At 36.6% G+C, this 24,054-nt stretch overlaps 1 protein-coding gene across 4 annotated transcripts; it reads right to left on the bottom strand.

Moving 5' to 3' along the window:
• Window positions 1-3,159: 3,159 nt before the first annotated feature.
• LOC122046446 (protein STICHEL-like 2) lies at window positions 3,160-23,672 on the bottom strand. Of its 4 annotated transcripts, none has more exons than XM_042607152.1 (8): window positions 23,536-23,672; window positions 23,039-23,129; window positions 21,414-22,940; window positions 21,054-21,267; window positions 9,698-9,859; window positions 9,346-9,558; window positions 7,709-8,453; window positions 3,160-3,726 (listed from the first exon to the last, which is right to left on the bottom strand). In XM_042607152.1, exons 3-8 carry the CDS (start codon window positions 22,911-22,913, stop codon window positions 3,654-3,656), a joined length of 2,907 nt encoding a protein of 968 aa, XP_042463086.1. In that variant the 5' UTR covers window positions 22,914-22,940; window positions 23,039-23,129; window positions 23,536-23,672; the 3' UTR covers window positions 3,160-3,653. The 4 variants fall into 4 exon arrangements, with proteins under 4 accessions (XP_042463086.1, XP_042463085.1, XP_042463088.1 ...); XM_042607151.1 differs by having other exon boundaries at window positions 23,039-23,126; window positions 23,536-23,667; XM_042607154.1 differs by having other exon boundaries at window positions 21,414-22,937; window positions 23,039-23,126; window positions 23,536-23,667.
• Window positions 23,673-24,054: the final 382 nt, after the last annotated feature.

The raw sequence follows: 24,054 nt of genomic DNA, 5'->3' as shown, positions 1-24,054 counted from the left end.
ATATTTAGTCGATTCACTAGTTAATTGCCATATAGTCGATTGAATCATGTTGGTGAATTCTCCTTCGTTAGATTTACATCCTAGTAAACCTAAGAGAAGTGTGGGGATTAAATTAAGTTGCAGACTATGACTTATGACCTGTTTTCCCTCAATCGAAGGCTTCAACCATGTCATTAGATAGCCTACTCTTACCTAGTTAAAAATAACAAACCTAAAGATGCTACCAAATGGAAGAACTTATGTTTACAATCCTTCTCATAATCTCTCACAATTTTCATGTCACTATATCTTCAATCTTGTTGATGCTTCCCGCCTCTGAGTTCAACTGGTTTTAGTCCATTGAATGCACCAAGATTCTTGAGCTTACTCCATGTGCAATCTAATCCTCTTCCCTACTAGTTGGTCAAACAGGTCTATATCCGCAATTTGGTCTATTCAAATAAATTGATCAATCTAGATGAGTCAATCGATATGGACAACTTAACCAATTTGAGTGGAATAGATGTTGTGATGCAATCATGCTCCAAGTGGTCAAATTTGACCAAGTGATTTTGATGTGTTTAATAAATGGTTTAAGTTAGACAAATATTGTGTTTTGCTAGTGAAATTTGTTAAGTGTGCAAGTGCAAATTACTTGATAGTCACTATAAGTATAAGAAGTTGAAAAGTTCAAATTAGGCAAGATTAACTGAATACTTAAAAAAATAGAAATTTAATGATCATTGGCAGAAATGGAAGTACAATAGGAGTTAGCAAATGAAGAAAGTCCAAATAAGTCATACTTAATGAATGATAAAGTCAAATAGAAGTCGATATACAAGAAGTCATGAAAGTTTAAAGTTGATCTAATACCCAATATATGAGAAATTTTAACTTCCCTCTCACACTAGTAGCTATCTTGAGTCGACTAAACAATAAATCAGTTGACTAAGATGAGTCGAGTCAACTAAATCACTATTTAAAATTCAAAATACCACTATCAAGTGGACCTTATCCACTTGAGTCAATTGTGAAGCTTAAAGTTAACTGAGGTTCAAGTTGAGTAAGACGCTAGGGTTTTTAAGTTGATTGGAATCATGAAAGCTCAAATGATAAATCTATGATCTATTATAATTAAATTGAAAAAAAAGAAGTCATATATGACTTTAGAGGTCTAATGAACTTATAGATGTAGTTGTTTTTGAATTTAGAATAATGCAGGGCCACGTACCAATTCTAAACAAAACTAGTATATAGACTTAAAGTGTTAAACTGAAACATAAAATCTTATATCAATTAAAGAGGGTCCAGGCAGTGTAAGGTCAAATAGTAATTTTGAACAAAATTATCAAGGCCTTAGACAATTCTAAAATGCAAAAGGAATACATTTTTTGATATTTTCAAAATTTTATATCAAAATATATATCACTTACTTTTTTTTTAAAAAAATATATATATTTAATTTTTTTAATATTTTTTTAAAAAATTTACAAATCATTAAGCATTTATTTTATTAAAATGGTAGGTAAACCCTCTTATATTTTTTGTTATATGTAATTGTTTTAAATGTTCCGATCCGACTAATCCTAGAAGAGATCAGCTCGACCACAAGAAAATTTTTCATCATCTATCAAAATAAATTTAGAAGTGTAAATGGTAGTTAACATAATAACTTAGTGATTCCAGTGGTTCCAACATGAAGAGAAATTTCTTATACTATATGTGTTTAAACCCTGAGTACATAGGGAGTCCTATAATATACACACCATTATATCATAGCTCGAGGTAGTCAAAAATTCTATAATGGGGCAAAAATGATATCGCTCATCCTAAGCGGTCTAGTATCGTCGATACCACGATAAGATACAGATAAGTAAATCACGGAAGACATTTTGTCCTAACGTGGTGTCCCTTTACATAGGAGAAGTCAGACCCCCAATGATGTATTTTTACATCTATTAAGAATTGACCTCAAAACCTATTAGAATAAATACTCATACAATCTGTGGACGGTCAAAATCTGTATGTGGCAAAAGATGATTCGTTCGCCCCCAATGTCTTCGCCAACCTGTCTCAATGCCAATACAGAAGAGGTACATCACGGATGGCTACTAGCCATTAATAGAGGTGGTAAGACATGGAGGGAGGTATGGTCAGACAAGTCGAGTTTTGACTCCAAGATTTCATCTGACAATATCTTATATCTTAATCATTGTACCGTCCTGAGGGGACAGTCAAAACCTCTATATGAGTTCCCGTGGGAGTGTATATACTTCAAATCAATTGGTGATCAATTTAAACTATTTTAGTATGTTGAGTAAAGATTGATCAAATTTTGAATGTCAAATTGAAAAGAAAACATCAAATGGAATGTCCAAAGAGATCATTTTCAATATATATATATATATATAAACAGAATGTCCCCTTCGATAATTCTTTTAAAAATGGGAGTCCTTTTCAAGATGTGCCTATGCAGCAAAGAAATAAAATAAATAAATAAACTAAAAATTGACCTAGATACTTAATCCACTTGATGAATAGTCGTAGAATTATTGCGGAAGCAAAAGACATGGTCACGTTTCTAGAGCCAATCCTCTGTATCTTCTTCTCCAAACCGCGTTTTTGACTGTGTCACATAGAAAAAATGATAATCAATCCCGGGAAAGCCGGTTCCTTTGTGCCAATTGCCGAGCAACTTCTTGATTACGACCATTTTGGCTCTGTCATTTTTTTTTCTTGACCTCCTAAATTTAATATGAATTGACTATTGACTTGGCAAACATGCGGAGTTGACGATCTACACGGATGACCGTTCTTATGCCACTCGTTAATAGTTAAAATCGTTGTCGACGACACGGACAGTTTATCTGGTCTAGAAAAGTTTGCAGATCAAAAGTAATTTGCATCTTTAATTTTTTTTCCTAACATTCTTTAATTAAATGCTTATGATATTAGAATCTGCATCATTAATTTAACTTTAAATGATAAAAATATTGGAATACAATTTATACGTTGCACATGTATATTACTCTTTTAAAATTTTAAAATAAGAAATATTTATATCTGTGATTCCTTTTCTTCACAGGAATTAGTATAGCTTTGTCATTTAAGAGAGGATGAGATAGGAGTAGTCTTTCGAAGATGTGTGTACAATCAAAATGGCATATTGAGATTGGGATGTAGAGATAGAATATGGGTCCTTTAGTTAAGGAGAGAGTTTATGGTGAGGATCTTAGGCACAGATTGTTCCGATAATCCAACATAAGATGTTAGTGCATTGTCACCTCATCCATGGATCCAATCATCCTACAACTGAGAGATTTGGGCTCACTCAGATAATGGTGGCTAATTGTTTATGCCTTCTTTTGCCACCACAGGTTACTACTAGGCATCCAATTAACAAGCTTTTCAAGTCAGAAGACTTCATATTACCAGATGATCATGCCTCCACAACATTGATCGATCTTCAATGGGCATGCTGAAGCCTGATGATTATGATTCCACAGTCGTCTTGTTCATCAATTCAGGGTGGTACACAAGACTGATAGCAATGCAAATTCCTGGGAACATTTTCAGCAACTATTGTTGAAGGACTTTACCATCTCAGGCAAGGCGAAGTATAATCTCCATGCTCTGCCGTTGGAGGCAGTTTAACAAGAAGCATCAGTAGCCTTTCAGTCAAAGGCCTGGGGCTTGGGCATTTTCCAGCAGAAGAGTTTTGGCCTGACTTTCGAGTCCTTGGAAGCTCTGGAAGAACAAGAATGAATGTCAAAGACAACTGAAAAAAAAAAGTAAGTGCCCTTTAAGGACTGAGAAGAATAAAATAGCACTATAAGAATAGCATCTACATGGCATTCACTAATGTTCATGACTGCAAGGGGACAATAAACAGATCCAGGCAACAAAATTTTACAGCTACCTTATATTAACAAGTGATGGTTCAATTGCCTTCTCACCTACATTTCCTTGTTCTTTCTTTTCCCCTGTTGGTAGCTTTGATCGTGCTAAATGTCGAGTTTGGCACCATATTTTAGCTCAGCAAGCAGGCCAAATATCAAATAAATTCTATTTTAAGTTGTTGACTGATTTTAAGCATGATTTTGAATGGTGACAGCTATGACTAAATTTTCTCACAGTGGAGCATGCCGAATCTTGAAAAAACACCTTAGGAGGTGTCTGAAGGTTGTGGGATACAATATCACTTGTAGAGAAAAGGATTTTTCTCTCAAGGAAAGCTTTTGTGTTACTAGAGGTGAAGTTTTCAGATTTTTCCGTTAGTGTTGAAAGAGTTTGGCGTGGATTGAGAGGATTCTTGCACAAGAATTAGACAATAGTTTGTCTAAATTTCATTGGGCAAAAATGAAAAGGGCGCCCCTGTTTATTGGAATCATAAAGAGGCGCTCATTTTTCATTTATTATCAAAAGGGTGTCACTTCCCGCCTCTAGACATACTTTCCGAAATTACCCTTATTTTTGCGCTATTGTAGCAGCTACAAGATCATAGTTGTTAGGCAATTGCAGCATCTATAATCTCATAACTGCTACAATATAATATTGATCGGTATTGACTAGAAATAAATTGTCTATATTGTAGCAGTTATGATTCGTAGTTGTTACAACATGATGTTGACTTATGTTTACCAATATTAATCAGTGTTGATTAGAGATGAAGCGTCCATATTACAAGAGCTATGAATTCTAATTGCTACAACACAGTGTTATTAGTGTTGATTAGAATCAAAATGCTATCCAAATATAATGTTGATTAGTATTGATCAAAGATGAAGTTCCCATATTGTAGCAACTATGAACTATAGCTGCTACAATATAGTTTATTTGTATTGATCAGAGTTGAAGTTGAAGTATCAATGTTGTAGCAGTTATGAACCTATAACTACTACAACAACATCAAAAATAAGGATAGTTTTGGAAATAAAAATCTACTGACGCAGGATGGAACGCCCTTTTGATAATAAATGAAAAAGAGGCACCCCTTGGACCATTCCAATTAAAAGGGGAGTCCTTTTGGTTCCAATTTCATTTTCTATTATCTCGATTCCCTCCCATTTTCATTTTTCTTCTCTCATATTATAGATTATAAACTAATGTCGGTCCACATAAATTGCTCATTTTTCTGTGTTTATGCTATTGTGGTTGAGATACTAGCATAAGTGGTGCTAGAGTGGTGTTTAACCTCAATAAATGATGTCAAAGACACTTCAAAATATCAAAGTTGAGATTGTAAGACTTGGAGTGGTGTATCAGAAGCTTCATAGTGGGTGGAGCAGTTAGTCCAAAAGGCACATAGATTATCTAAGCATGACAGAAACTTCAACAAACATTGGAGGATTCTCAATCAGAAGGTTAGATGAGAGATTTAGTTATTGTTAAAGACAATTATGGATATCAAATTTGTTAATGAAGTAGGATCTACAAGAAATTTACTTGGCAAAAAGAAAGGGAAGTCCCTAAATATAAGAGTTATTGGGAGATGATGGAAGCAAAGCAATCAGTGCCACTAGAACATGCCTTGCAAAGTGCATCATCCATACAATTAACAGTGAAACTATAAGATAAGACAACAAGTAAAGATTAAAGGTACGTTAGATATCGAACATTATCATTAACCATCTCTTACAAGACCATTGTAAAAGTTGCATATGACTGATGATGGAAACTTGATGGAGCAACTAAACATATTCCATGGCAGAATGAAACTATAGTTGCATATGTTGATCAAATGAAGGAAAATGGTATTTTTAAATCTAAGTGGGATTCGCTAATTACATAGAGCAGGGGCAAGACAAGGCATTCATAGCGACGAAGATCTCGATAGTGTAGATCCAATAGATCATTAGAGAAGATATTCAGTGTTGTAGGTCCAGCACATGTGGTCACATTAGAAACAATAGTTTAGAGGTGAAGGTAAAAACTGAATATCCTACAGAAAGCCAAGGTTGAGAGCATTCTGCTCTTCATCTCAGAGGAAAAGAATGTCTCATCTATAGCTTGGTATTTAGATTTAGCTTGTACAATACATGATTGCATCAAGGAGGAATTGTTTGACTCTTGATGTACCATAAATCTAACTTAGAGGTAAAGATCTAAGGTGACGATACATCAAACTCAACCTAGAGGAGCACAACCTATATTGGCAAGATGACCTTTTTCCATAAGTTGAGGAGAAATCTAATTTCACTAAGTCAATTAGATTTAGAGGTAGCAGCTAATAAATTTCTAAGGTGGCTCATGAAGGTGGATCCACATGATGCATATGATATGAATACATTTCCAAAACATGTACGATGGTTAATATATGTAGAGTGCTCAGGTAACACAATGTATCTCAACAAATAAGACAAACATAAGAGCAAAACTGTTAGATTATCTAAAGTGGAGGGATCAAAGAGATCTCCCTCCATGGCTGAGTAAAGCCATACTGGATCAACGAAGGGTGAAGTCAGGGACATGCATCAGTTAACTTTATTGCATGCAATGGAGTAGACCAAGAGGAGCAGAACCTCTCTGGAGTATCACATCAAAATTTCAGATGGATCAGTAAGTGTAATAGCATCTCACCAATGTGTAGATTTGGGTTCAGTAACAAATTAGGCCTAGCAAAGGATTAACAGCCTAAAGGTCAAATAGACCTTGTTTTATGATTTTTTTTTTTCCTAGGTGGTTTCCAGCATGAGTTGGCATGGTAATGACTAAGACACAATTTTTTTCTGTCAGTAGAGCATTTCATATCGTAGGTGGCACCTTTAGATGCATCTGAAGGCTATAGGAGACAATTTTACTTGTAGAGAATAGATTTTCTTCTCAAGAAGCTTTTGATGTCAGAAGCATGAGAGGTGAGATATTCAAATTTCTGTATTGATATTGGGAAAGGAGTCTAAGGTGGATTAAAAAGGCTTTTGTACAAGGTGTAGACAATGATAGATTTTCTATTTTTTATGGTTCTTTCCTCTCATATTATTATAGACATAGATTCTCCTTTGTATGTTTATGTTATTCTACTAAGGGAAATGAGAATTTCACCATGTGATCCTATGTCAATCTTTCTCTCCTGTATTTGCTTTGTTATCCATTTTAATCATCTTTCTTCATAATCAAATGCCATTCCAAACATTAAATATAAATAAAAAATTTATAAAACATATTAATTAAAAAAACATTTCCTATAATGTTTAAAAGGGAAATTATAATATTTATGATCCTTAAATTTTTATTGTAAGAAAGATAAATACTTAAATACCTTAATTGCATATATTCAAGATGCTAAGTTTTAAAATAATACATTTATACAATAATATTTTAGAAAGGAAAATATACAAAATAGTATATTTATGAGAATATATGTGATACTTTGTCTTTATTTAAAGTTATTTTTAAATGAATTTTGTATCTATATTATCTCAAAATTTTATAATATACAAAAATGACATTAAACATATGATCTTTGTTTATATTTGATTCTATAAAATAATATTGATGTTTTAAGTAGGCCGAAAATGTTAATGTTTTTGTAACAATGCAACTTCTAAACTTAACCCTTGATGGATTTGGAGCTTACAGGTTATTTTTATGTAACCAAAATCATGCATAAACTAACAACTGCAAATGCTATCTCAAGTACTCATTTGCAGGCGACATACTATGCGACTAATGTAAAGGATCGGAAATTGAATCAGAAGAAATATGTCATTTGAAAATTGTTAGAACTCACATGTTCTCTTCTCGGGAACTGCAGGTGAAATGGGAAGCTGAGCTGGAATTTTGAGTATAAGGATCATACATGCAAAAGTATGTTTCAGATGCTTCATTATCAGGGATACTTAGTTCCGATCTGTTTTGCTGTGGTATCCTCAAGCAGATTGTAGGAGCAGTATTAGATGAGAAGAACCTCCTTTGGAACTTTAGTCTTCTAGGGAAGCAATTAGGTTGAATTTCTGGTTTTGGGACTCTGACATATTCACTCATTTCACCTAATTTTCCTGAGGGATCTGCTTCAACTTTTGCATCTTTTTGCACTTTGCCCTGCCCATCTGCTGCAGCTTCTGATTCAGCATAATGAGCATTATCATCTGTCGTTGGGCTGATCATTTCTTTCATCTCAACACCATTTGCTAGTTGATCACCAGCAGATTGTGAAGCGAAAGGTGAAAATTTCCGAGAGTGATGAGATGAATAAATCTTGGAAGAATTTTCTATCATTTCAGATGTGTCAATCTCACCCTCGTCACTTATTGTCGAAAGTGATAATTCTTTCTTTCTCCCAGAACAGTTTAACAAACTAAATGTTGATTTATTTGTTTTAGCCACCTTTCTTATTGATTTTGGGACAAATTTGATTCTGACCTCAAGATTGCGACCCAGTACATGCTGAAGTGCACATGCTATTAATTCTTGCGACTTCGCTGCCCTGGATACATGTTCAGGATTATAAAATTCTATCTCAGCCACAGTAACACCTGCAATTTTAAAGAGAACACGAGTCATCACATTTTTAAATCTCATTTGCAGGAGACTTATAGTGGATAATCAAGTAGAGTTGCAAAATTTAATAGAAGAAAGAGAACTTCCACTTAAAACTACACAATTTTTGTACTACTTGAAAATTGAGATATCATGTATATCAGTGATGGTAGACTTTCTATGCAATGAGAGCTACAATAGCACTTCACTTTCCAACTGACAGTACATTGACCCTTGAAGATATAACTTGCTCAAATGTTGTAAGGTACCCATTCAAGGAGGGGTTCGAATAGGAGCACTTAACGGGTAAATGGATGAAACAAATAATAGTTTACATCAAGGTTTCAAATCTCAAACTGTGCTAAAGTTTTGGTTTTTGACTGGAATTGTTTTGGTATCATGTCAATGTGTTTCGATGCATGGTGCATGGTGCATGGTGCCTGTAAAGTAATAGATTGGAGTTGAAAAAGAAAAAAGATAAAGCATATGAAGGAGATATTGATTGTGCCAACTATGAATTTAAATCTTGTATTATGTCGGGTGAAATGATCGAAATATATTATTTGGTAAATTACCAAAACTCAATACCACTCGACACAAAGGTACAGCTCAAAATTTTGAACATTGATGCTAAGTGGTATCAAATTTTGGTGCATTACCATAATAATACATTTCGACCGTTTCCCCCAAGTACAGTACGAGGTTTCAAATCGTGATTTACATAATAGTAAATGATCCATCTATTTAGCACCTCTACTTTTCAAGTAATAAAAAGACAAAAGAATAGTATATCAAGAAAACTCAGTCAGTGATTGAGTCAGTCAAACATGGAAAATATGAAAGAAGAGAGCAAGATTAAAGCTATATGGGACAAATTTCTTATTATACCTTGATGAACATACACTGCTGACAAACATCCTTCTTGTTGTAGAAAGATTTTAAAAGAGTTTGACTGACATCTTTGTGTGACTTGTCTCCAGATGCTTTCAAATTTTTTCCCGCTGCAGTTTCTATCTGAACATACTGGTTTGTTCTGGTTAAGAGAATAGCATACGGAGTTCTTACCATCCCACGCATTGGTCGTGCTTAATTTAGCATCATCTGTTACAGGGAAGATTATTTCAATACACATAAAACTTCTGTTAGAAAAATTTAGGATTTGCTAAAAATTTAACGACTCTTGCGTATTCAGAGTTAGGATTATTTTCAGCTCAAATGTTAAAGAAGAATAAATCTTTACCTCTCAAATAAGGCATTTCTAAGGAAGGACGGGAGCTGTTGACTTCGGTAAAAGGAGAAGATTCTAACGTGCTTAACTGTAAAAGGGCAACAGTGAGCCATGTCGCTTGATTCTTTGATGACCTCAACTGCTTCTCGGTGTCAGAAAGAACTTTTAAGGCGCCTCTAAGTTTTTGCATGCCGATGTCAGATGATGCAAGAGGGGAAAACAAGGTTAGGGATGAAATTGAGGAAAATAAAAGGTGAAGGAATGCATAAGCAAACCAAGAAAGAGGGAAATAATATCTGTTTCTCACACACCAGAAATTGCAACAAGCAGACAAGAAATAACAATCGCATTATAAGAATTGAAAAATATCAAAATATGCAATGAATTGATGATAAACTACCAAAGTGGTATGTTTTAAAAAGTAAGAATACAAAGAGTTTAGTTAAAACCATGGTTTAAAATCTCCACCCGTATTAGAATGTTTGGGTTTATGACCGAAACGATAGGATTTCAGTATCATATCGTAATTAAAAAAAAAACCTATATATTAAAACAATAAAAAATCTAAAAAATAAAATAATTTTGAAAATAAAAAAAAATACAGAGTTGTGCCCCTATATGGTAAATAAATATTAAAAATAGTCTGATGCACAAAGCTCCCTCTAATACGGGATCCTGAGAAAAGGTCTATTGTATGCAACCTTACCTTACTTTGCAAGAGACTATTTACGAGATTCAAACTCGTGATCTCTAGGCCACACAACAATAACTTTAACACTGCGCCAAGACTCTCCTTCTATTTGGTAAATAAATAAAAGGCAGCCTGATGCACGAAGCTCCTACCAATATAAGGTCCCAAGAAGGAGTCTATTGTACGCAACTTTACCTTTCTTTACAAGAGGTTGTTTTCGAGACTCGAACCCGTGACATCTAGTCACACAGCAACCACTTTACTGTTGTGTCAAACCTCCCCTTCCATATGGTAAATAAATAAAGGACAGCTCGGTACATGAAGCTTCTGCTAATGCAAGGTCCCGAGGAGGAGTTTATTGTACGCAGTCTTACCTTGCTTTGCAAGAGACTTTTCGAAACTCGAACACATAATCTCCAAGTCAAATGGTAATAACTTTACTGTTACGCCAAAGTTCCCTTCTTCAATAAGGTAAATAAATAAAAAAAAATATTATTTATTTTTGAAATTAAAACAAATAATATATATATATATATAGGCAAATTTTATTAAGGTTTGATTAAACCTGTTTAGATTATCCTTATTTATAGCTAAGAGTTTGATTAAATTATTAACCTAAGTTTACCTTAGTTTAATTATTAACCTTTAATTTTTCCATACCTCGTCGTCCTACATCCCCACCACGACCTCGCAGAGGTCGCCATTGGATTGTGGCGCCTCTGAGACCCCACGACAGCCCATACTTTTGACGACAGGCGGAACATCAATTTCACATCATTTCACCCAGCACGGTACGAAGTTTTAAATCATGATTTAAACTCCCTTTTGTCTCTGTGTTCTAATGGAATTCTACATTGCAATAACTTAAGTAGGGCCAAATAATGGAGAATGTCATTCCAAATGGTCCAAATAAGGCCCCTCTCACCTTTTTTTTTTTTTGGTACCAAATACCATACATTCCCTAGAACAACTTGATTTCTTTGGATTAAAAATGTTTGGTCGAAAAGCTTGAGTGACTAAAAGAATTTGAAAATAATTTTTTTGTAAAAGGAGAAATGTTTTTAAATTTAGAAGTAAATTTATTTTTAATTTGTTTCAAAAATATATATATATAATTTAATTAATTTCAGATAGTGATTAAGTGAAACAAAACAACTTGAGTGGCTAACAATTTTCTTACTAAAAAATTAGCGGAAACTATCTATCTAATTCAATAACTAATTTTTTATTTTAACAAAAATTAAAATAAATTAATTTCAACAAGTTAAAAATTTAGCTTACTATTTACTGAAATAACTCAAAAAATTTATAAAATAAAAATATTTAATTGTTTTAAATTTAATTGACATTAATTTTTTCAAAGAATAAAACATTTTATTTTGTCTAATTTTAACTCATCAAATTATTTCAGCAAAGAACTTAATGCAATTATATCAATTAATTTGATTATTTTAAAATAATGAAAAAACATTTACTCAAAAGTTGAATAGAGATTTTTCCTCTTTCAAAATTTTAAATAAGTTCAGTTCATTGACCATATGAAATGAGTATTGCCCATTTTTTCAAATAATGCATTTTTCAAAAAAGAAAACTCAAAAGCATTCTTTTTTTTTTTAAATAAACATAATATAATTTAGTTAACATCAAACATCTTTGAGAGTCTTGCATGAATGTAGTTTTTACCAAGGCTCTTAGATACAACTCACACTAGACCCTCAATCCCTTATAGTTTACATGGGTAGACCAAATATCACTTCCCATCATTGAGCAATAATTGATCCCATCAAAGGGTTTTGATAAAATATGGCGTGGCATCCTCCCTATAGATGTGTTTCATCCTTGGTAGATACCGTAAGTACTCCAGGTTGGTTTTGATGTTTACTTACAAGGCCATTCACTGCGCTCTACCCGGTCCACCCGATCCAACAAATACTAATACTACAATCATTGTATCCCATTACGAAAGAGAAAATACTTATATCCTTAGACACATGGTAAGAGAACCAAATTGAACGCGACCAAATTTGAACTGATTGAACAAAAGCCTAAGCCACGGAAGAACCAAATTGAATGAGACCAAATTTGATCTGATTGAACCAAAGCCTAAGCCATAGAAGAACTAAATGTTTAAATGATTTAAGTCAATCTCTTCACCTTCTTAGCCACTGACAAATTGAAAAAAGGACCTAGTGCATTAAGGTTAGCACCAGTAGCTCACCAAAGGACCATCTCTAAAACAAATTTAAGTGAATTCCAAAATATAACTCTAAAGAGTTGCTCGATGGCTTATCACCTTATGAATCCAATTCAAGATAAATCTTATTACTTGAGATTCACAATTACCAAATCTACCACATTACTATATGATCCCTCACAAACTAATCAGTGTGTCATCCAAAGGAAGAGAATCTACACCAACAATCTATAACAACAACAGGCAAGTGTGTGTCCATGCACATGTGCTCAACATCCAAATGGAGAACATCTATACCAACAATTTATAACAACAACAATCTGTGTGCGTGCTCAACATTCAAAGGGAGAACATTTACACCAACAACCTACAACAACAATATATGTGTGTAGATGAGACGACAAGAACAACTCAACTTCTAAGGGGAGATCAGCTACACTAACAATCTACAACAAGAAATAAACAACAATTTTAAAGTGTGGTTTACATGAAATAAGTAAGCTACGATGAACTTAGTTTTAAGTTAGTATAATATTCGGGCCCAACTTAACAGGTGAGTTTGTTCATTTTTTAGAAGGTTATTATAGAGAATGATTTTGGACTATAGACTAGTCCATGACATATGGGACTTAGACAGGAACATCAAGCCTTAAGTGGTTGCTCACGACACATTGGTTTGCTTTTACATGAGAAGTTACAAACTAATTAGGATGGTTTGTATGAAATAAGTGAAATCCCATGTTATTACACAGAATGATTTTGGATGAGATCCCATGCACTTAGTTTAAATTTGGTCAAGTAGTTAGGCCCAACTCAACAGGTGAGTACTTTCATTTAGGTGGTTATTATAGAGCTTCATAAGCATGCTAATTTCAGTTGATAGTCGTGATTTTTCCATGCCTAGGCTCTCCCTCCCTCTCATGATTTTTTTCTATGAGAAATTATGAATTAGTTAGGTATATGAAATAAGTGAGCTACCGTGAACTTAGTTTTGAGTTTGGTCTAATGGTTTGAGCCCAACTTAACAGGTGTCTTTCATTTGGGTGGTTGTTATAGAGAACTTTCAAACCATGCTAATTTCAGCTGATAGTCCTGATTTTTCCAAGCTTAAGCTCTCTTTCATGTTTATTTTTATGTGTGCATATGAGAGAGAATTAACTATTTATGATAATTATATAACCTTTAGTTTTGAACCGGAAAAGGTCCTTATAGCCTTGAGCGTTAAGGTTGTTGGTTGACAACCTATTTCAAAAACTTGGTTGATGACTTATAGCCCTTTCTTTTTCTCCTCCATGTGTGTGGGAGTGTATGTGCATGTGAGAGAGATGATTTGAATTAATTTTTATGATAATTATGTAACCTTCAGTTTCAGACAAATAAATCCCTAACCATACACATTTCAGCTGATACTCATCACTTTTCCATGATTAAGCTTTCTCTCTAACCATAATAATTTCAACTGATGCTCATGTTTTTTATGTGCTTAAGTGTTCTCTCTCTCTCTCTCTCTCATGCTCTTATACTTTTTTCTAATTTTCCCTCGGGATGGACAGTTGGTTAGCGCATGGAGGTCTGGGGGTCAAATCCAAGCTAGTAGCCGGGTGTCTGCCCTCCTCATGCGCTATTCAATTGCCCAAGGCTAGTAGTCACCCGTGATTTACCTTTCCGTGTTGGCCAAGGGATGGATTGGGGGGGATGGATTGGGGAGGCGCTGGAAGCGAGTGAATCGTCTTTTACCACTATGCTCGTGAACCTGCAAGCTATATGATCATTTGAGTTAATTTTTTTATGACAATTAGGTGACCTTTAGTTTTGAACAAGACTGAAGTCTTTTAGAGTCTTGCTGAGTTAAAGTTGTTGATTGATGACTTATTTCAAAATTTTGAGGTGCTAGTAAATAAATAAGTGTTGGAGATATTTGTCAGAGATAAAAAAAATTATAGAATTTAAAATTGTTAAATATAAAAGATTTAGTCTTATATGATCTATTGAGATGGCCTTGATTTGGTAATTCAAGGCTGCTTAGCTGGGAAGGCTGAGCTAGCTGGGTGCATGAGTCGCACGAGTGTCGAGTACCCGCCAAAGTGTCGAGTGGGTTGAGCTACCAAGTGTCCAGTGGATCAAGCTGTCGAGTGTCCGAATTGACTAAGTGTCGAGTGGCCAAGTTATAGAATGTCTGACCTGACCGAGTGTCGAGTGAGCCGAGTTATCGAATGTTTGACTTGACCAAGTGTTGAGTGGCCAAGTGTCCGAGTTGCCGAACTACTGAGGGGGTCGACTATCATGTGGCCCAAGTAGGTCAAGTGCCAAGTCGCCGATTGGAACGACTTGTCGAGTGCCTAAGCGTTGAGTGCCGAGTTGCGGAGAGTTGAGGCTAAGTGCCAAGTCTAAGTGGAAACCTAATGTTGAGTTATGTCGAAGCCTGTGATAGACATGGTTTCCTTTAAATAGATTTGCCCCCTCCTACAATGCTTCGAGGTTAGTTACATTAGACGACTGATTCCTAGGATATAATGGCATGACCACAATCACAACCAAACATTGGTTGTTTATGCCAAATGGAACTTATACCTGAATCACAAGGAAGCATAAAAAGAGCTATCTGACTCGAATAAAGGTCATTTACTATCTTTGCCCGCCTAGATTGAAACGCTAGCAGTCGACTATCAATGGTATGTCGTTACCATCCGAGAGGCTACGGATCTGCCTTTAATGTTCATCTGTTTAGACATTAATGTATTTGTGACACACTTGAATAGACAAGAAAAATAGTTCATGTAGCAAAACATTAGCTGGTCCGCTTGGGTAATTTTTACCTCGACCTATCCAACATTTGACGTACATAGATCACGCTTGCACACATGTTAACTGGATTTAGTACAATCTGAGCCCTAAATCTACACACACAATGTGTAGGCGTGGGAGTGAGAGAGTCTCTCACCCATATGTGTTCACAACACTAAAGGTTGTGATTTAATATAAGTCATCTTTATGCCACTAAACTTCCAATATGGGACTAAAATCCAAAACACATTGGCGTTATTTGTGTAAACATTTATACATCTCACCAGGACTCTCCTTGATACAATTAAGTTCTCATGGTTGTGCTCATTTTTGGCCACGAACTTGCCTAATTTTGTGAGAGGTTTTAAAAATTTGTATTTTAATTTTCTTCAAATGGCTTCACTTCTCTCTTGCATAGGTGATCTTCACTCAAAAAGATAAAGATCATTAAAAGTCGTGTGCTTATCCTTTATACCTGACGAGTATCATTGTTTCATCACAAAAATAGACATTGCAATGTGATCTACCAAATGTTAGGTTGTCTCATTGAACATAGTTCTTGGAATCTCCGATCATCATTGATTGTGTTTCCTTTGCATCAATTTATTCCATATGTTTAAGTCTCATTTCTCTCGATGAGCTTGTAACTAATTCTCTATTTAATGTTAACATATCCGCTAAATTATCCTTTTGACTTTACATAGTCAACAATGATAATGTCAACTGAGAGTAGTTGTTCAATGGTATTGTGTCTATGATATATATATCTAGACTTATCATTATTCAGATGACTTTATGTCCGTCTAATACCTGCTTGGCTATCACAAATCGCTGGTATGGGCTTTGGTCAATTAGAAATATCTTCTAAAAAATGACAGACATTCAACTTCTTAACCACACTTGTAAGGGCTTCCAATTCAAATTCCATAGTGGATCTAATTTTCTACTAAGAAGATTTCCACTACTATTTCGGGTTTAAACCTATCAGGTTCACCTCTTAGACCATAATTCAATAGTCCATCTCCAGTCCCCCTTTCAAGCCAAATTGGCCTCTCGACTTTCCTTGGTTTTTGCATTTAGAGGATTTATGACCGATATGATCACATTAGTAACATGCCATGAGTGCGGACAGCACATCCAGCAATGATCCATGACCCAGGTCATGTAGCAGACTAGCGAGAGTCATTACACATCGATGTGCATTCAAGCTTGGACCGCCAGCACAGCCAGCAACGATCCATGTCCTAATCCGTGCAAAGGACTAGGTATAGCCATTCTGTATCCAATCAGAGCATTCCATCCCACAATTGCTTAGTCATTATCTTCGTGTTATATACATTATACAATGAATCGGCAAGGCGATTGAGGATGCAACTCCGGTAAGGAACTCAAAATGGTTTCATGCATCAACAACACTATCAACTTGGATATCATTGTCATCCTTAGATGGCTTAGGAGATTCCTATGTTAAGAACCGAGCCAAATTAGCGTGGTCAAACAAAAGATCATCTTCTGCCGCCATCCCTTAAAAGTTCAACCCCATGAACTTCATTGGCTTCTCCTCATAGCCAACTCGAATAGTCACAACTGGTGTAGAGGAGACCTACAAGTGTTGAGCATCAACATTATCTGTGGTAAGCTCAACAGAGTGAATATGTTTCAAGACTATTGGAGATATTTACTGAAGATAATAAAAATTATAGAATTTAAAATCACTAAATGTAAAAGATTTAATCTTATATGATCGAAATGTCCTTGATTTGTTAATTAAAGGCTACCTAGCTAGGAAGGTTGAGCCGCTTAGGATGGTTGAGCCGAGCGAGTGTCGAGTGGGTTGACTACTGAGTGGCTCGAGTAGGCCGAATATGCCTGAGTGTCGAGCTATCAAGTGGGTCGACAGTTGAGTGGCCTGAGTAGGGCAAGTGTTGAGCAACCGAGTGGGTCGACTGTCGAGTGGCCCGAGTAGGCTAAGTGTCAAGCAACCCAAGTAGATCGAGTGTTCAATAACCCGATTGGATTGAACTGCTAAGTGCCCAAGCACCGAATACTTGAGAGTTGAGGTTAAGTGTCAAGTTCAAGTGTGAATCTTCTGTCGAGGCTTGTGTTAAACACAATTTCCTTAAATTAGATCTATCCCCTCTGACAGTGCTTCGCAGTTACACGGGACAACTATTTCTTAGGATACAATGGTACAACCATGATCACAACCAAGCACTAGTTGTTCATGGCGAACGGAACTTATACCTGAACTATCATAGACAAGCGAAAAAGAAGTTATTGAGTGGATTGCTAGGCAAAGAGGTGGAGAAGGTGGGAGATGAAGTTGGATGGAATATTACTCTTACTACTTCTCTCGTCCGTTGGTTTTCTTTTCTCCATTATCTGCCCAAGGCAGGAGCCCCCAAATATAGGCTTTGAATCATGGTCGCATTAAACATGTTGATTAATGACAGAATAAAGGTCATTTATTTCCTTTGTCCGCTTGGATTGAAATCTAGCGATCGACTATCAATGGTCAACCGTTACCATCTAGGAGGCTACCGATCTGCGATTAATGTTCGTCTGTTTGGCTATTAATGCATCCATTACACACTTGAGCAAGCAGGAAAAATAGTTTATATGGAAAAACATTAGCCGATCCGCTTGGGTAATTTTTGCCTTAACCCGTCTAACATTCGCGCATGCAAGTCACGCTCGCACAATAGTCAACTAGGTTTAATGCAATTCAAGCCCTAGATTTGCATACAGCCTTGCGGGCGCATGCATGACAAAGAGGCTCTCAATCATATGTGTTCACAACACTAAAAGTTGTGATTCAATATAAGTTAGCATTCATGCCACCAAACTCCCAATGTGGGACTAAACTCCTAAACATATTGGAGTAATTATTTTTCCATCCATTTTCATTCACTTTTTCTAACAATCCCCCGCATGAATAAAAATTGGGATTACACATGATAGCATTCAACAATTTAATCTTGTGTAAGATATGTAAATGTAACTCTTTGAACCTTCTCTTATGAAGATATGTTTACTTTACCAGCTAACCAGTAGACATGATGTCTTTAAATTGTTCTATCATTTGTGTAAACATTTACATATCTCACCCAAAACTTTCTCAGATATAGTTCAATTATCATGGTTGTGTTCACTTTTGGACGTGAACATTACGAGAGGTTCTAAGAATTGTATGTTTCAATTCTTATCGAAGCGACCCCACTTCTCTTTCACATAGGTGATCTCTACTCGAAAGCATAAGGATCATTAAAAGTCATGTGGTTATGCTTCATACCTCACGGCTATCACTGTTTCATTATAGGAATAAACATTGGGTAATTCCCCATGCGATCTACCAAGTTGTTCTATTGAACCTAATTCTTGAAATCTCTAATCTTTTTTTGCACTACCTTATTCCATAGGCTTAAGTCTCATTCCTCTCAATGAGCTTGCAATTAACCCTTTTTGTTAGCAAATTTGCCAAATTATCCTTTGATTTTACATAATCAACGTTGATAACATCAGTTGAAAGTAGTTGTCCAATAATATTGTGTCTACGATGTATATGTCTGGACTTACCATTATTTAGATGGCTTTGTGCCCGTCTAATAGTCGACTAGTTATCACAAATCGCTAACACAGGCTTTGGCCAATTGAAAATATCTTCTAAGAAATAACACGGCTATTCAACCTCTTGACCACACTTGCCAAGGATTACAAACTCATATTTCATCGTGAATCTAATTTTTTGCTTAAAAGATTTCCACTACTATTTTGGGTTTGAATCTATCAGGTTCAACTCTTAGACCACAAGTCAAAAGTCCATCTCTAGTCCCCTTTTGACCTAGATTAGCCTCTCAATTTTCCTTGATTCTTGCATTTTGAGGATTTGTAATTGATTTGATCACATTAGCAGCACGCAAAGCGCATCTAAGCTTGGACCACCAACATAGCTAGCAATAGTCCATGTCCGAGCCGTGTAAAGACTAGCTAAAGTCATTACTCATTCAACCAGTGTACGTCCAAGCTTGGACCACCGGCACAACCAACAACAATCCAGGTCCTAAGTTGTGCAATGGACTAGCGAGAGTCATTCTGCATCTGACCAGACAATTTCGCCCACTCCCATAATTCCTTAGTTGTTCTCTTCATGTTATATACATACAACGAATCAATAAGGCGATTGAGGATGTAGCTCCAGCAAGAAACTCAGAATGGTTCCATGTGCCCACAAGATGTCATGAACTCAGTCAAATTAAGTGTGGTGAGACAAAAGATAATTTTCTGCTGCCACCACTTGAAGTTCAACCTAGTGAACTTCACTAGCTTCTCCCCATGATTGACTAGAATAGTTATAGCCGATGTAGAGGGGGCCAACAAGTGTTAAGCATCAACACTATCTGTGGTCATCTCGATCATCTCAACTGCATGAATCTATTTCAAGATTGTTGGAGATATTTGCTAGAGATAATAAAAATTGCAAAATTTAAAATTACTAAATGCAAAAGATTTAGCCTTATCTGATCTACCGAGATGGCCTTCATTTGCTGATTCAAGGTTGCTTAGCTGGGAAGGTTGAGTTGACTAGGATGCTTGAACTGCTTAGTGCCCAAGCATTGAGTGCCCAAGTTGACCAAGTACCGAGTGGGCCACGCTACCAATTGCCCGAACCGACAGAGTGTCGAATGGGCTGAGTGTCCGAGCTATTGAGTGGACCGACTGCAAAATGGCCCTAGTAGGTTGAGTGTCAAGCAACCCGAGTGTCGATTTTCCAAGTGGGGAGACTATTGAGTGACCTAAATAGGTCAACTATCAAATGACCTGAGTAGGCCGAGTGACGAGCAGCTCGAGTGTCAAAGTATCGCGTGCTCGAGTGTCAAACTATCGAGTGCCCGAGTGTCCAACTCTTGAGTGCCCGAGTTGGACCCAAGTGTCCAACTCTCGAGTGCCCGAGTGTCCAACTCTTGAGTGCTCGAGCATCGAGCCAAGCCAAGTGTCGAATCCGAGTGGGAAACTTATATTGAGTTTTGCTAAGGCCTGTGTTGAACACAATTTCCTTAAAACATATTCATCTCCTCCGACAGTGCTTCAAAGTTACATTGGACAACTATTTTCCAAGATAAAATGACACGATCATAATCTCAACCAAACGTTGGTTGTTTGTGGCAAGCAAAACTTGTACTCGAACGCTATCACAACACCAAAGGTTGTGATTCGACATAAGTCAACCTTCATGCCACTAAACTCCCATTGTGAGACTAAACTCGCAAATCTATTGGAGTTCCTTGTCCATCCATTTTCATTCACTTTTTCCAATAATAAGTTTATGCATTATCTTCTTAATACTGACTCGTGGATATGATCAGGCAAACTTGTTTGAACACCTAAGCTCAACATGTGGGCTGACTCAATTTAATTAGAAATACAACAAATTCAAGATTTATTGCTATGTATGATTGACTAGCTAACCACTTATCCCTAAACTCAAGTGGTTGGGAAGGTGACCGATCTAAGCTTCTAAACTCTTAATATTGAGCTTGTTTTATCTCAATAATTTGTTGTTTGCGGTATTTTTGGAAATCAGATTTCACTAATTTACACAATGAGGAAAAATAAATCCAAGAAGGTTACTTAGTTCCAATGACAAAACAACTTTTTAATATGTTTTTTTTTTTGCATGTGTAAGTAGCATAGTTACATACCAGAATGTCTCTGTGTAAAGCTTCTACCTATTTCAGAAAATCCACATCTTCCAGCAAGAATGTCCATAATAACATTAGCAAGTTGTGATACTAACTGCAAAGGGTCAATCCTTGTCATCATGAGGTCCCTAGCTCTTCTAACTGTATTAGCAGTGTCAGAAGATAAAGCCAAATCAAGCAAACTGAGCAACTCATCATCAGAAACAACTCCTATCTGTAGAGAAGCAATTTATTAGAACTTTGAATATTCTGTGAAACGAGCTTAGAAGAAAATTCGATCAAATTCTTCTATTACTGTACAATATGCAAAAGGAGAAAGTTTTGAAAGGCTATGACAAAGGAGAAAAACTGACAACTTACAAGCTCATTCACCAAAGATAAAGTTATTCTCTTTCCAAGTAATGCAAGCTGATCGAGCAATGTTTCTGCATCTCGAAGAGAGCCATTTGATTTTGTAGCGATGAAGCCTAAAGCATCCATGTCAAATTGCAATTCCTCTTCTATGCTTATTTTTTCCAATCTGTAAACTATATCAGCTTCCTTTATCTTTGGGAAATAGTATCTTTGACACTTTGATAGGTAACTGCGAGGCCATGCATCAATGTCGGAAGAAATCAAAATACATAGTGCATGTCCAAGTTTCTCATCAAGGCATTTAGAAATTGCTGCCCATGCTTCCTCTCTCAAGGATTGGCACTCATCTATTATGAAAACCTCATAACGAGATGTACATGCACTCTTGAAAAGGGACTTAAACCTCTCTTTGTGATTTATTTTAGAAGCATCAAGCTCTTTGACATTTCTACTTCTTCCAGAGAATAGGAATACACATTCTTGGCAAAACCCACATGGCCTATCTTCATCCTCAGATACACAATTCAAAGCAGCTGCGAAAATCCTTGCAGTTGATGACTTACCATTACCCTGAGGACCATGAAAAAGATACAGTGGAGCAATCTTTCTTTTGGTAATGGCATGCAAAAGAGACTCCGATACTACATTCTGTCCAACCAACTCACTGAAGGACTTCGGCCTATATTTCTGGCTTAGACTTCTTGGATTTTGTGGGTATGATGTAATATTCATACAAACTGTATCAGTCTGCTCAGCAGATAGCAAAGGCATTTCCTGTTCTTCATCATCCGAATAAAAATTCCGACCCGTGTACTTTGGTGTTCCTGACCAACAGTAGCTAATTCCGCATCCACTAAAATGTGAATCAATGACATCGTTGGATTTGGACTGCGATCCCACAGTTGCACTGCCTATGGTGCATTGTCTTGAACGAGTAGTATGAGCTTCATTTGCTGACAGACATGGACTTCCAGCCAAACTCACCAGAGAAGGTTGTTTCCCCAAATTTTTATAAAGAGATTTCTTCACTGTTGTAGTATTCCTGTCAGCCAAGTCAAATACTCGCTCTCTATAGGAATTCACTTCCTCTTCTACATGGGTTATGGAATGCTGAACTCTTCTCCGATCCAATGTCTTACGTGCATGATTTCTGTATTTCTTTTGAGTCAATTTGACCATCGGTGATTTGGATCCTCGAATTTTCACTGCATATGGTTTTTCAGGAAAAGGTATAGTAGAGCTAAAGTTTGAACCAGAGATGCTAATAATATCATCATTTTCATCTCCCAAACAACAATTCTTCGTCTTAATAGACTTGTGTTTATTGTTATTCTTCTCCGAACGAGCAGCATTTGAAGAATTGGCCACCAGGTTCAAGTTTTCTATTACTGCAGTGAATTTGCTCAGGGAGTTGGTCGACGGATCCCGCAGGGACCTTACTCTCTTTAGGGCCACTAGAGTTTTAGAAAGAGGAATGTCAACCGAATGCCGCGAAGCCTCAGTCATCCTTGCAAATGCTGTTGATTCAACCTACTAAAATCCACAAAAATCGAAGAAAACATGTTTCATGTTCCGTTCGTGAATTTTAAGGATTCATGGAAACCAGCAACTTAGCAAAAATAACAATGAACCTGCTGTTTCTCGATAAGTTAATTGGAAATCAATTGGAAGCAGCCATTACATCAAGCTACTGAGGTGCCCCAAGCCAATCATCAGGTGCTGCTTAACAATCAATGCAGAAAATGACTGCACATGTCAATTGATAGAGCTTAACTCGAACAAAATGAAGTTACACTTGAACGTTGACTGGCAATCAAAGCTCAAAATTTTTTTAAAAAAATAAGAAAATGAAAAGAAAAAGCAAAAAGAGAAAACTTAACTTTTGCTCTAAAAGAGTGTGCAGACGTGAAACTAAGAAACTGGGGGAAATCATGAATGGGGAAACGATGGAAACACAAAGTAGGACCGTACTCTCTCACCATTTCCCTTGACCTAAAGCCCTCCATTTTCCATACAAGTAACTAAGGGAAAAGGTAGTTATCATCCTCCACCACCCAAAGATATCCTCTCCTTTACAGTTTCAAAGAGGCAGGAGGCAATGGAGTTGCGCTAGAGCAAACATACTCACCGGCCACAACTGCAGCCTTGGGAGCAAAGCCATTGCTCCCATGCTCCAAAGATCCGACCAGAGCCGTCCTTGAGCTACCTCCACTGCAATGCCCGAGCTCAACTCATGGCTGCAGAAACCAGAAAAACGCCGAGGGGAAACAATGTGTGGGCGTGGGTGAATGTGTCAGACAGTGAAAGAGAGAGAGAGGGGGGAATCAGTCACTCTGTCACTGTGAGAGCGTGATGGCAGAGCCGTAGATAAGAGGATACAGGGATGCAATCTTGGCTTGCCTGCCTCGGGAACCCTCAGCAGGGATGGCATTCTCGTAAATAGCCGTCAACAGTTTGAAGGAGGACTGGGAGGAGGAAGGCAGCCGAGCCGAGGGAAGGAGCAACGGCAGAGATTGAACTCGGCTCGGAATCCTTGGAGATCCTCAACGGTGTAGGTGCGCATTAACTACGTCGGCCTCGAAAGGTACCCGTTTAATGTGCACACCCAGTACTTGTCGTCTTGTTCAGTGTCGTCGCCTGTTCCCTG

Source organism: Zingiber officinale, chromosome 2B (genome assembly GCF_018446385.1).
Source record: "Zingiber officinale cultivar Zhangliang chromosome 2B, Zo_v1.1, whole genome shotgun sequence".
NCBI classification, from domain to species: domain Eukaryota; kingdom Viridiplantae; phylum Streptophyta; class Magnoliopsida; order Zingiberales; family Zingiberaceae; genus Zingiber; species Zingiber officinale.
Note: the sequence above shows the minus strand (reverse complement) of the source record. Positions and strands in the feature narration are given on the sequence as shown.

Coding starts and splice junctions, on each gene's coding strand:
- LOC122046446 (XM_042607152.1), bottom strand. CDS start 22,913: ATGACTGAGGCTTCGCGGCATTCGGTTGACATTCCTCTTTCTAAAACT. Junction 9,860..21,053: donor CTTTACACAGAGACATTCTG/GTATGTAACTAT, acceptor AAAAACTTAGAG/GCGCCTTAAAAGTTCTTTCT. Junction 8,454..9,345: donor AGCAGTGTATGTTCATCAAG/GTATAATAAGAA, acceptor TTAAAATTGCAG/GTGTTACTGTGGCTGAGATA.